Here is a 13,237-nt window from a genome sequence, read left to right on the forward strand (position 1 = left end):
GTATCGTACATACACATACACTGTGTGTACCGGCTGAACCGGCCAGGACACACTCCGAGGGACGAAGCATGGCGAACTTCGCGAATCCAACTTTCAAGCCAGGGTTCTTCTCTTTGAATTTCTGAAACAGTTCCTTGAGATTGTTTAGTACCAGGCACTTTTTAATTTTGTCTTTTCCATGTTCATTCCTGACCACCACACAGTCATTTTTTCCCGGCATTATTTGGCTGACGTAATCACTTCGGTAAAATTCGGTTACGGCGGATTTCACTTCGTCAGGCAATATTTTACCCTGTTTGGGATTTGGAGACGATAGCATACAATTTTATTTCTCTAAATTTTTGGCTTGCACAGCCATTCTTTGGGAGCAACTGAATTCACTCATCATCCCTCTGATGCTCGTATTCCCAGCAAATATTGTCAGTATACGTATTTGGTCTGAACGGCTCGAAACAACGTATTTTTCTTTCAGGCTTTTGATCACCTCTGGCATGCAGTTTTCATCACATTTTGACGCTGTATTTTGTGTTTTCTCCACAGTGCTTGGACAAGCAACTCGTTCTAATTTCTTTCGCACAGAATCTTCCACTTTACTTCGCTTTTCAGGAACGTACCCTGGGTTCCTTTCCGCCTTTCGTTTGCCGAATGGGCTTTCGCCCATCATCGATAACGACTGGTTTAAAAGGTCAACTTCTGCTTCTCGCTCAAAAACCATCTCGTCCTCATCTGTCGAAATAGATGCTGCAATGCCTTCGATAATACCTTCTGATGATAATTTTGAACTGGTCGAAGATGATTCTTCAATACGCTCTGGTGACAACTGAGAAAGTTTTTTTTTTTCTGCACGAAGTACAAAGTCTGTCATCTTTTTCACCTTTGAAGAAAATTTCATCAACATATCATTTGACACATTGCAGAGATCTTCGTTTCGTTTAATGGCAGCTGAACGGATCACAACAGTACTTTCGGAACTCCTTTCGATCTTTAGTCGCCATGCTTACTGCAAAATATTCAAAAACTGAGATTAGCCCATTTATAACAATTCGATGATGGTTATACAAAAAATGTACACTTAAAAATCAGTCGATACATTAGGCAGAATAATTTTTCGCAAATAATGCAATATATATATATATATATATATATATATATATATATATATATATATATATATATATATATATATATATATATATATCTTCTTCTTCTTTTGGCTGCTCCCGTTAGGGGTCGCCACAGCGGATCAACCGTCTCCATTTCACTCTGTCCTCCACATCTTCCATTGACACTCCAACCACCCGCATGTCCGCCCTCACCACATCCATGAACCTCTTCTTTGGCCTTCCTCTTCTCCTCCTGCCTGGCAGCTCCATCTTCAGCATCTTTCTCCCGATATACTCCGCTTCCCTCCTGTGCACATGTCCAAACCATCTCAATCTCGCCTCTCTCACTTTGTCTCCAAACCTCCTACCTGCGCTGTCCCTCTAATATACTCATTTCTTATCCTGTCCATCCTCGTCACTCCCAACGAGAATCGCAGCATCTTTAACTCTGCCACCTCCAGCTCTGCTTCCTGTCTTTTTGTTAGCGCCACCGCCTCCAAACCATACAACATAGCTGGTCTCACTACCGTCTTATATACTTTTCCCTTCACTCTTGCAGCTACCTTTCTGTCACAAATCACTCCTGCAACTCTTCTCCACCCACTCCTTCCTGCCTGCACTCTCTTTTTCACTTCTCTCCCACACTCTCCGTTACTTTGGACAGTTGATCCCAAGTATTTAAACCCATCCACCTTCCCCACCTCAACTCCTTGCAACCGCACCGTACCACCACCCTCCCTCTCATTTACGCACATGTACTCCGTCTTACTCCGACTGACTATCATTCCCCTTCTCTCCAGTGCGTACCTCCACCTCTCGAGGCTCGCCTCAGCCTGCTCCCTACTCTCCCCACAGATCATGATGTCATCCGCGAACATCATAGTCCTTGGAGACTCCAGTCTGATCTCGTCCGTCAACCTGTCCATCACCATTGCAAACAGGAAAGGGCTCAGAGTCGATCCTTGGTGCAATCCCACTTTTACCTTAAACCGGTCCGTCATTCCTACCGCACACCTCACCGCTGTCACACTGTCCTCATACATATCCTGCACCATCCTCACATACTTCTCCACCACTCCCCACTTCCTCATACAATGCCACATAGGAGACAGAACAAATCATGACACAATGTAACAAAGGGAACAGCAAGAGAAAGGAGAAACACCAATAGCAGGGTGGGGGGGGGGGGAGAAGGTAGACGGATAAACAAGGGATGAAGCAACGATGAGGGTTAGAGAAGAACGCAACAATATGGATAAAGAAGCAAAATTTTGGGATGGTTTAACAGGTGCAGAAAAGATCATGGCTTTGGATGGGGGACGATGTGAGATGGTGGTGAACAGCTATCTTGACCACCTGGAGGGAAGAATGACATTTAAATTGAGTGTGGAAGGTGGTTCCACAGGTGGGGGGGGGGAAGGAATAAATCAGTGGAGATGAGCAGTGGCTCTAGATTTTGGCAGTTTCACAAGGAGGGGGTTTCTCGTGGACCACGTGCATCCTTCAGAAACTTGGGGGAAGGGGGACAGAGCATGGAGAGGGCAGAGGGTGCAAGACCAGAAATGAGGTGGAAGAAGAGATCACTGACCTGTCAGCGATGGTGAAGTGATAAGCCCATAGATTCAGCTTCATCATAAGAGATTTCAATGATCTTCAGAGCCTTGGTTTCCATGGCGTCAAGCTGAGCAACATGCGAGGCAGGGGAGCCGGCCCAGAGGTGAGAGCAGTACTCCATCAAGCCGTGGATGAAAACCTTGTAGGTGGATCAGAGCAAGGGAGTCAAGGAAGGACTTTGCACATCAGAGGATGCCCAGTCGATGGCTGGCTTTGGAGGCCAACTTTGAAATGTGGCTTGCCCAAGAGAGATCATTGCTGAGGGTGAGAGAGATCTCAGGATTGAAAAAACATGTTCCAAGTGTTTGACCAGTTTGTAATTTTGTCAAGATCTGATGAGAGGGAAGAGGCTGCTGCCTGTCTGCCAGAAGGATGAGGGATGTCACAGCAGAGTATGGAGTCATCAGCAAAGAGATAGAGGATTTTCCAATGTCAGTGAGATCATCGATAAAGAGGATTTTCCAATGTCAGTGAGATCATCGATAAAGATGAGGACTAAGGTACAGCTGAGAACACCGTCTTGGGGATACTCCAGCCTTGACAGGAAGAGGAGATGAAAGGGTTCCGAGAGCCACACGTTGGATCACTGACTTCCTCCACTGAGTGGAGTTGGCCTTGGATTCCATAGGTAGACAGTTTGTAGAGCAAGGCAGGATGCCAGACCATATCAAAAGCTCGAGATATGTCCAGAGAGACGGCACTGATCTCATGTCTGATATTGAGGGTCTCCGTCCATTGTTGGGTGAGTACAAGCAGCATGTCCAAGGTGGAGTGACCTGGTCTGAATCCAAATTGATGATCTGAGATGAGGTTATTGGAGAAAAGGAATGATTTTATGTCAACCGCGATGATAGATTTGATGACCTTGCTGATGATTGGGAGTATGGTAAGCAAATTGGTCTGTAGTTCAGGGGATCCGTTTTTGCACCTTTTTATGTAATGCTGTGATGTTAGCCAATTTCCAAGCAGATGGAAGATGACCTATGGTAAATGACAAGGTGAAAATGGCAGAGAGAGGAAGTGCAAGAGCAGCAGAGCGTTTAGGACAAGTGAGCTGATGCCGTCCGGTCCAGTTGCAGAGTCAGAGTTGAGGCTTGCCAGAAACTTTTCCACCTTTTCATGGCAAAATATACAGAATTCAGAAGCAGTTGGGCACGACTGGGAAGGGTGGGTACAGAGAGAGGGGTTTGGGACGCAAGATTTTGAAGCAAACACAGAATTGGGGCATTTGGCCTTCTCAAAAGCAGAGTCAGCTGTGGTTTGAAGTTCTACTCGGAATCTCAAATTTGAGGATAAACGTGAGAAAGGGAAGAGGAGAGAGAGAGGACAAGAGTATTAAAACGAGGGTAGGGTAATGAGGAGGTGGTTTCCACAGGGTATTACCATGGACTACTACCCAAAAATGAGCATATGAAGTGATCATATGTATTTTAATATAGACCAGTCTTGGACGGCGCCATTTTCAACATCGGAGATATGAGGTCGGAGGTGGTGTGGAGGAAAGCATGTTGTTTTCTGCAATTCTTGAATGTACGATTTGTAGTTGATTGTAGTAATCAAATAGTTGTCGTTACTCTCTGCATGCCTCAATGAATCCAATTCAATGATTCATCTTTTGGATCGCTTTTCTGTGTTGTTGCAACCGGTGCGACATTGCACATTCACTTTCATCTGGTGTTTGAGCCTGTATCCCCAGTCCCTTGCTGTGTGACACTGCACTCTGTACCGCACTCACCTTCTTGCGAGGTCAAGCCTCAGCTCTATGTACGGCAGGTCATTTTGGAGGGCAGGCCTCAGTGGAAGCCCGTCGTGCTGGCTGTGAGCGATCGGAATCTTCTCATGTTCAACACCATGCCTTGGACGACGCAGTCTTGGGCGAGGCCTCAACAAAGCTACCCACTGCTAGCCACACGGTAATGCTTCACCCATGGGGTTCAGCAGCGATAACTCGCCAGGGACACCACCATTGCCAGGTAGCCGAAGAAATGCATCACTCGAGACAAAAAGCAAATTGAAAGGAAATGCATTTGCAGCAGAAATTGACTTGCACAACCATCATGAGATATTCTTTAATCAAAATAGATGTCGTACCCTTGATGCAGCCGCATGTTAAAGTAAACCGATAAAGTACAAACAAATGGTAAAAAAAAATCCTCATGAAGGTGCCACATCCACAACAGGTACTTTATTTCATGAGAACGTTTTGGCCTTTCCTTTTTATGGAATGGAAAAACCACCATCGTTTGATCTCTCCATCTTATAATGACCAGTGAGATCTCGGGTTACCATTAGTAAAAACTCAATGGCAGTTATGTCTTACCCTCTGCATATTCATTGCATTGATCCTTACTCTCCCTCGCAGCCTCGTTCTTTCATCGGGGACTTTGGCCTCTCCGGACACCAAGCAAGTCCCCCTGCACAGAAGCAACGATTTCACATTCGCCACCCGCTCGGGCACAAAGCAAGGAGTCGAGACCGTCGTGTTCCGGGCCGAGACCCCTCGTGACCTCTCCGCCTGGATGCGTGCCATAGTCCAGAGTTGCAACGCCACGGCTGAGCTCATCCAAGAAGCGTCAGTCGGTAATGCTTGTTGCCCTCAGTTTCCTGTTTGCGTTCCAACATTCGGCTTCGGCCCCACGTTGGAACACAAGGACGGTGTGGCTGGAAGGTCGGTTCAAGTAGAAATTGATTGTGTATTCCTCCGCGTGCTACTGTGCTTTCAGCGTGCAGGTACCAGGGTGAGGAATGCACGCTGACCGTGCACTATGAGAACGGTTTCGTACTCGCCCGTACCTCGACACAGTCGGTCACACCGTCTGTGCACCTTCGTTACCCTTTCGAACGCCTACGCTCGTCTTCGGACGATGGGTTGCACACGCTCTTCATCGACTTCGGAGGACCCGAGGGAAAACTGGTAACTTCCTTTCTTTAGTACATTGATGGATTGTTGTTGGTTATCTTTTAAATGAGATGCTCATTCATTTGGTCTCATTTTTGGAATAAGGCTCATTGACCATAAAATGAAGGGGTAAAATAAAAGCGGTCAGCCATGTGGGGAAGATATAAGGACCAATAATAATAAATGAAGTAATTTTCAAGTACAAGTTCGAGTTGGTGAAAGGTGCCATCGAGCTGGTGTTGAAGGTGGCATCGCACCACTGACTAAAGTTCAGGGAGTCAGGGTGATCGGGTGGCAATGTATACAAATAGTTGATTTATTTGAACTATACATTTGCAGAAGTGTGTATAACGCATAAAATAACCAACATTTAGCTTTCTTGGAACCAAGGTGTTCCAGGAAGGAATTATTAGCCCCTCCCGCTGGTAGTGAAGGCTTACTCCAACACAAGGCGTTGCCTTTACAGAGAATGCTATTATTGTGTGTGCAGCACCTGTTTGGTGATTTGCATCATTGCTGGGATTGTGGGTGTACTGCTGATGCAGTGCCCGCTGTCGGTTATTTCAAGAATTTGTAATTTGATCAGGTTTCCAGTGATAACGCACCAACTTTTTGTGAAGGACACCATGGGATATTTAACATCCACCGTCGACCATTGTTGGGAAAACTGGAAGTCTGTTTTAACGTCCTTCTGAGGGACACCGCACATTGATGCCTCGCCCTGCATATATGAAACGGCAGGGTGGCAGTTTTATAGCAGTTTCGGGATTCGAATCCAGACGAGACAGCTTCAGGGCATGCACACGTTCCTCGAAGGTCTAAACTATCCAGGCAGCACCATTGTTTGTGATTGCATGCACGTACACACAAAAATATTGCCACCCTTCCACTTTTTTCAAATAACTCACAATTTTCTCGAAAACTAAGTTAAAATTGACGAAAATATTTCGTCTCCACAATTCTTTTATTTCACCGTTAATATTAGAGAACCTTTGTTTTTGATTCAGAACTTAATATATCATTTTAAACCAGAAAATAAAAATAAATGGCATTGACAAAATTATTGACACCCTGGAGTTGATGTTTGGTATCACAGCCTTTGGACAAAACAACTAGTCAAGCACTTCATGGAGACATGAACGAGTTTCCTACACCTCTCAACTGGTAGGTTGGCCGACTCTTCTTCAACAAACTGCTCCAGTTCTCCCAGATTTGAAGGGTACCTTCTCCCATCTGCTGTTTTCAGATCTCCCCACAGGTGTTTAATGAGATTTAGATCTGGACTCATTGCTGGCCACTTCAGAACAGTCCAGCGTTTTGTCTTGAACCATTCCTCGGTAATTTTTGAAGTGTGTTTGGTGTCATTGTTCTGCTGCAAGACCCATGACCTTCGACTGAGACCCAGCTTTATGACACTGGGTTGAATATTGTGCTCCAAACTGCCTTCTTGGTGCCATGCACACATTCAGGGCACCCAGTGCCAGAGGTGGGACAGCAACCCCAAAACATCTCTGAACCTCCTCCATGTTTGACTGTAGGGAAGAAATACTTTTCTTTGAAGACTTCATTTTGTTTTCTGCAAACAGAGATGATGTGCTTTACCATAAGGCTCGAATTTGGTCTCATCTGTCCACAGGACATTCTCCCAGAAAGATTCTGGTAAACTCCAGTGGGGCCTCTCTTTCTCTCTTTCTCTCTTTCTCTCTTTCTCTCTTTCTCTCTTTCTCTCTTTCTCTCTTTCTCTCTTTCTCTCTTTCTCTCTTTCTCTCTTTCTCTCTTTCTCTCTTTCTCTCTTTCTCTCTTCCTCTCTTTCTCTCTTCCTCTTTGTGTCTGTGTGTCTGTCTCTCTCTCTGTGTCTCTCACTGTCTCTGTGTTTGTCTGTCTGTCTTTCTCTCTGTCCGTCTCTGTGTCTCTCTGTCTCTCTCTTTTCTCTCTCTGTGTGTGTCTGTCTCTGTCTCTGTCTCTGTGTGTGTGTTTGTCTCTGTCTCTGTGTGTGTGTCTGTCTGTCAGTCTCTGCGTGTCTCTGTGTGTGTGTGTCTCTTTCTGTGTCTGTCTGTCTCTCTGTCTGTCTGTCTGTGTCTGTCCCTGTCCGTCTGTGTGTCTGTCTCTCTGTGTCTGTCCATCTCTGTGTCTGTCTGTCTATGTCTCTGCCTGACTGTCTGCCTCTGTCTCTGTCTCTGTCTCTGTGTCTGTCTGTTAGTCTCTGTATGTTTGTCTCTGTCTGTGTCCATCTGTGTCTGTATCTCTCTGTCTGTCTGTGTGTCTCACTGTCTCTGTGTCTGTCTGTCTTTCTCTGTCAGTCTGTGTCTGTCTCTCTGTGTCTGTGTGTGTCTGTCTCTGTCTTGACTCTGTGAGTCTGTCTGTGTCTGTCTATGTGTGTCTCTGTCTGTGTCTGTCTATGTGTGTCTCTGTCTGTCTATGTGTCTGTGTCTGTCTGTCTTTCTGTGTGCCTCTCTGTCTGTCTGTGTCTGTCCATCTCTGTCTGTGTCTGTCTCTCTGCATCTGTGTCTGTGTGTCTCTATGTGTCTGTCTCTGTCTCTCTGCATCTCTTTCTGTGTCTGTCAGTCTCTGTCTGTCTGTCTCTCCCTCTCCCTCGCTTCTCTCTATCTCCTCTCGTGCCTCCCTTTTCTCTTCCTCTTTGCGTCTCTGCGTCTGTCTCTCTCTCTCTCTTCTCGCGCCTCTCTCACTCTCCCTCGCTTCTCTCTTTCTGTCTCTTTGCTTCTCTCTCTTCTCGCGCCTCTCTCTCCGTCTGTCTCTGTCTGTGTCTGTGCCTCTGTGTGTCTGTCTGTCTCTGTGTCTGTCTGTCTCTGTCTCTCTGCATCTCTCTCTCTCTGTCTCTGTCTCTGTGTCTGTCTGTTAGTCTCTGTCTGTGTCTGTCTGTGTGTGTCTCTCACTGTCTCTGTCTCTCTGTCTGTCTTTCTCTCTGTGCGTCTCTGTCTCTCTGTCTTATCTCTCTCTGCCTGTGTCTGTCTGTCTCTCTGTCTGCCTGTCTCTGTGTCTCTGTGTCTCTGTGTCCATGTCTGTGTCTCTGCCTGACTTTCTGTGTCTCTGTGTCTGTCTGTCTCTGTCTGTCTTTCTGTGTCTGTCTGACCCTGTCTGTCTGTCTGTGTGTGTGTGTGTGTGTCTCTGTCTGTCTCTCTGTGCGTCTGTCTGTCCCTGTCCGTCTATGTGTGTGTGTTTGTCTCTGTGTCTGTGTCTCTGTCTGTCCATCTCTGTCTGTGTCTGTCTGTCTGTCTGTCTCTGCCTGACTGTCTGCCTCTGTCTCTGTCTGTCTGTGTCTGTCTCTCTGCATTTCTGTCTGTGTCTGTCTCTGTGTGTCTCTCTCTGTCTGTCTCTGTCTGTCTGTGTGTCTGTCTCTGTGTGTCTCTGTCTTGTCTCTCTGTGTGCCTCTCTGTCTGTCTGTGTCTCTGTCTGTCTGTCTGTCCATCTCCGTCTGTCTGTCTCTCTGCATCTCTGTGTGTCTCTATGTGTCTGTCTCTGTCTCTCTGCATCTCTGTCAGTCTCTGTCTGTGTCTGTCTCTCCCTCTCCTTCGCTTCTCTCTCTGTCTCTCTAGCTCCTCTCGCGCCTCTCTTTTCTCTTCCTCTTTGCGTCTCTGCGTCTATCTCTCTCTCTTCTCGCACCTCTCTCACTCTCCCTCGCTTCTCTCTTTCTGTCTCTTTGCTTCTCTCTCTTCTCTCTCTCTGTCTGTCAGTCTGTCTGTCAGTCTGTCTCTGCATCTCTCTGTCTCTGCATCTCTCTCTGTCTCTGCATCTCTCTCTGTTAGTCTCTGTCTCTGTCTCTGTGTCTGTCTGTTAGTCTCTGTCTGTGTCTGTCTCTCTGTCTCTCTGTCCGTCTCTGTCTCTGTCCGTCTCTGTCTCTGCGTGTGTCTGTCTGTGTCTGTCTGTCTCTGTGTCCATGTCTGTGTCTCTGTGTGTGTGTGTCTGTCTCTCTCTGTCTCTGCGTGCCTCTGTTTGTCTCTGTGTGTGTGTGTGTGTCTCTGTGTGTGTCTGTCTCTCTGTCTGTGTGTGTGTCTCTGTCTGTCTCTCTGTGTGTGTGTGTGTCTCTGTCTGTCTCTGTGTGTGTGTGTGTGTGTGTGTGTCTCTGTCTGTCTCTCTGTGTGTGTGTGTGTGTCTGTCTCTCTGTCTGTGTCTGCCTCTGTCTCTGCCTGACTGTCTGCCTCTGTCTCTGCCTGACTGTCTGCCTCTGTCTCTGCCTGACTGTCTGCCTCTGTCTCTGCCTGACTGTCTCTCTGCATCTGTGTCTGTGTCCATCTCTGTCTGTCTGTGTGTGTCTGTCTGTCTTTCTCTGTCAGTCTGTGTCTGTCTCTCTGTGTGTCTCTGTGTCTGTCTGTCTCTCTGTCTCTCGATGTGTCTGTCTCTGTGTGCCTCTGTGTCTGTCTGTCCCTGTGTCTGTCTGTCTGTCTCTGCATCTCTGTCTGTCTGTGTCTCTATGTGTCTGTCTGTCTCTCTGCATCTCTGTCTCTGTCTCTATGTGTCTGTCTGTCTCTGTGTCTCTCTGTGTCTGTCTGTCTCTGCGTCTTTCTGTCTGTCTGTCTCTGTCTGTCTGTCTGTCTTTCTGTGTGTGTGTCTGTCTGTCCCTGTCTGTTTCTGTGTCTGTCTCTCTCTGTGTCGGTGTCTCTGTGTGTGTCTCTGCATCTCTGTGTCTGTCTCTGTCTGTGTGTGTCTCTGTGTCTGTCTTTCTGTCTGTCTGTCTGTGTGTGTCGGTGTCTGTCTGTCTGTCTGTGTGCCTGTGTCTTTGTCTCTGTGTGTCTGTGTCTGTCTCTGTGTCTCTTTGTCTGTCTCTGTGTGTCTGTCTGTCTATGTCTCTGCGTCTGTCTGTCTGTGTCGGTGTCTGTCTGTCTGTCTCTGTGTGCCTGTGTCTGTGTCTCTGTCTGTGCCTGTCTCTGTGTGTGTCTTTGTCTATGTCTCTGCGTCTGTCTGTCTGTGTCTCTGCGTCTGTGTCTGTGTCTCTGTCTTTCTCTCTGTGCATCTGTCTGTCTGTCTCTGTGTGTGTCTGTCTGTCTCTCTGTGTCTCTGTCCGTCTATGTGTGTCTGTCTTTCTCTGTGTGTCTGTCTTTCTCTGTCTCTGTGTGTCTGTCTCTGTGTCTGTCTGTCCGTCTCTGCCTGACTGTCTGCCTCTGTCTGTGTCTGTCTGTTAGTCTCTGTCCGTCTCTGTATGTGTGTCTGTTAGTCTCTGTCCGTCTCTGTATGTGTGTCTGTCTGTCTGTGTCTGTCTGTCTGTCTTTGTGTCTGTCTCTGTGTGCCTCTGTCTGTCTGTCTGACTGTGTCTGTCTGTGTCTGACTGTGTCTGTCTGTCTGTGTCCGTCAGTCTCTGTCTGTCTGTGTCTGTCCATCTGTCTGTGTCTGTGTATCTGTCTGTCTCTCTGTCCGTCTGTCTGTTTCTGTCTCTGCATCTCTGTCTCTGTCTGTGTGTGTCTCTATGTGTTTGTCTCTGTCTCTCTGCATCTCTGTCTGTCTGTGTGTGTCTCTGTGTCTGTCTCTGCGTGCCTCTGTCTGTCCCTGTCTGTCTTTCTGTGTCTGTCTGTCTCTGTGTCTGTCCATCTCTGTCTGTCTGTGTCTGTCTGTCTGTGTATCTGTCGCTCTGTCTCTCTGTCCGTCTGTGTCTGTTTCTGTCTCTGCATCTGTCTGTGTGTGTCTCTATGTGTCTGTCTCTGTGTCTGTGTCTCTGTGTGTGTCTGTATCTGTCTCTGCGTGCCTCTGTCTGTCCCTGTCTGTCTTTGTGTCTGTCTGTCTCTGTGTCTGTCCGTGTCTGTCCGTCTCCGTCTGTCTCTGTATCTGTCTGTCTCTGTGTCTCTGTCGCTCTGTCCGTCTGTGTCTGTTTGTCTCTGCATCTCTGTCTCTGTGTGTCTCTATGTGTCTGTCTGTGTCTCTGTGTCTCTCTGTGTCTGTGTGTGTCTCTGCATTTGTGTCTGTCTCTGTCTCTCTCTGTGTCTGTCTTTCTGTCTGTCTCTGTGTCTCTCTCTGTGTGTCTGCCTGTGTCTGTCTGTCTCTCTCCATCTGTCTGTCTGTCTCTGTCTGTCTCTCTCCATCTCTCTGTCTGTCTGTCTCTCTCTGTCTGTGTCTCTGTCTCTGTGTGTCTCTGTCCATGTCTGTCTCTGCGTGCCTCTCTGTCTGTCTGTGTCTGTCTGTCTGTCTGTCAGTGTGCCTGTGTCTTTGTGTCTGTCTGTCAGTCTGTGTGTGTCTCTCTGTGTCTGTGTCTCTCTGTCCTCTGTCAGTCTGTGTCTTTGTCTGTCTCTGTCTGTGTCTCTGCATCTCTGTCTGTGTGTCTCTGTGTCTCTGTGTCTCTGTCCGTCTGTCTCTGTCTCTCTGTCCGTCTGTCCGTCTCTGTCTCTGTCTCTGTGTCTGTCTGTCTGTCTGTGCATCTGTCTGTCTATGTGTGTCTCTGTGTGTCTGTCCGTCTGTCTCTGTGTGCCTGTCTCTGTCTGTGTCTGTCTCTGTCTGTCTCTGTCGGTGTCTGTCTCTGTCTGTCTGTCTCTGTGTGTCTGTCTCTGTGTCTCTGTGTGTCCGTCAGTGTCTGTGTCTGTCTGTCTGTCAGTCTGTCCATCTCTGTCTGTGTGTGTCTGTCTGTGTGTGTCTGTCCGTCTGTCTGTGTCTCTGCCTGACTGTCTGTGTGTCTCTCTCACTGTCTGTGTTTCTGCCTGACTGTCTCTGTGTCTGTCTCTCTCACTGTCTGTGTGTGTCTCTGTCTGTCTCTGCATCTGTCTGTGTGTCTGTCTCTCTGTGTCTGTGTTTGTCTCTGTCTGTGTCCATCTCTGTGTCTGTCTCTGTGTCTGTCTGTCTGTGTCTCTGTGTGTCTCTCTATCTCTGTGTGTCTGTCTGTCTGTGTGTCTCTGTGTCTCTCACTCTGTCTGTCTTTCTCTCTGTCTGTCTGTGTGTCTCTGTGTCTCTCACTCTGTCTGTCTTTCTCTCTGTCTGTCTGTGTGTCTGTGTCTCTCACTCGGTCTGTCTTTCTCTCTGTCTGTCTGTGTGTCTCTCACTCTGTCTGTCTTTCTCTCTGTCTGTCTGTGTGTCTCTCTGTGTGTCTGTCTGTGTGTCTGTCTTTCTGTCTCTATGTGTCTGTCTGTCTCTCTGTGTCTGTCTCAGTCTCTGTGTCTGTCTGTCAGTGTGCCTGTGTCTTTGTCTCTGTGTGTCTGTGTCTGTGTCTGTCCGTCTGTGTGTCTGTCTCTGTGTCTGTCTCTGTGTGTCTCTCTGTCTGTGCCTGTCTCTGTGTGTGTCTTTGTCTGTCTATGTCTCTCTGTCCGTCTGTGTCTCTGTCTGTGTCTGTCTGTGTCTGTCTGTCTCTGTGTCTGTCTGTCTCTGCGTGCCTCTGTCTGTCTGTCTCGGTGTGTGTGTGTCTCTGTCTCTGTCTGCCTGACTGTCTGTCTATATCTGTCTGTGTCTGTCTGTCCGTCTCTGTGTGTCTGTGTCTCTATGTGTCTGTCTGTCTCTGTGTGTCTCTGTCCGTCTGTCTGTCTGTGTCCCTGCCTGACTGTCTGTGTGTCTCTGTCTCTGTGTGTTTGTCTCTGTCTGTGTCCATCTGTGTCTGTCTGTCTCTGTGTGTCTCTCTGTGTCTGTGTCTCTCTGTCTGTCTTTCTCTCTGTCTGTCTCTGTCTGTGTGTCTGTCTCTATGTGTCTCTCTGTC

At 47.6% G+C, this 13,237-nt stretch overlaps 1 protein-coding gene across 1 annotated transcript in view; it reads left to right on the forward strand.

Annotated features, from left to right (window-relative positions):
- The window catches only part of SNTB2 (syntrophin beta 2), a 54,872-nt gene that overhangs the window by 35,908 nt on the left and 5,727 nt on the right, over window positions 1-13,237 (forward strand). The window contains exons 4-6 of the mRNA XM_085893290.1: window positions 4,491-4,630; window positions 5,080-5,297; window positions 5,441-5,631. Of these exons, the coding sequence (XP_085749416.1) occupies window positions 4,491-4,630; window positions 5,080-5,297; window positions 5,441-5,631 (549 nt within the window). The remainder of the gene's footprint in view (window positions 1-4,490; window positions 4,631-5,079; window positions 5,298-5,440; window positions 5,632-13,237) is intronic.

Source organism: Eptatretus burgeri, chromosome 8, assembly GCF_056783735.1.
Source record: "Eptatretus burgeri isolate ZD-2024b chromosome 8, Ebu_testis_v1, whole genome shotgun sequence".
Lineage (NCBI taxonomy): Eukaryota > Metazoa > Chordata > Myxini > Myxiniformes > Myxinidae > Eptatretus > Eptatretus burgeri.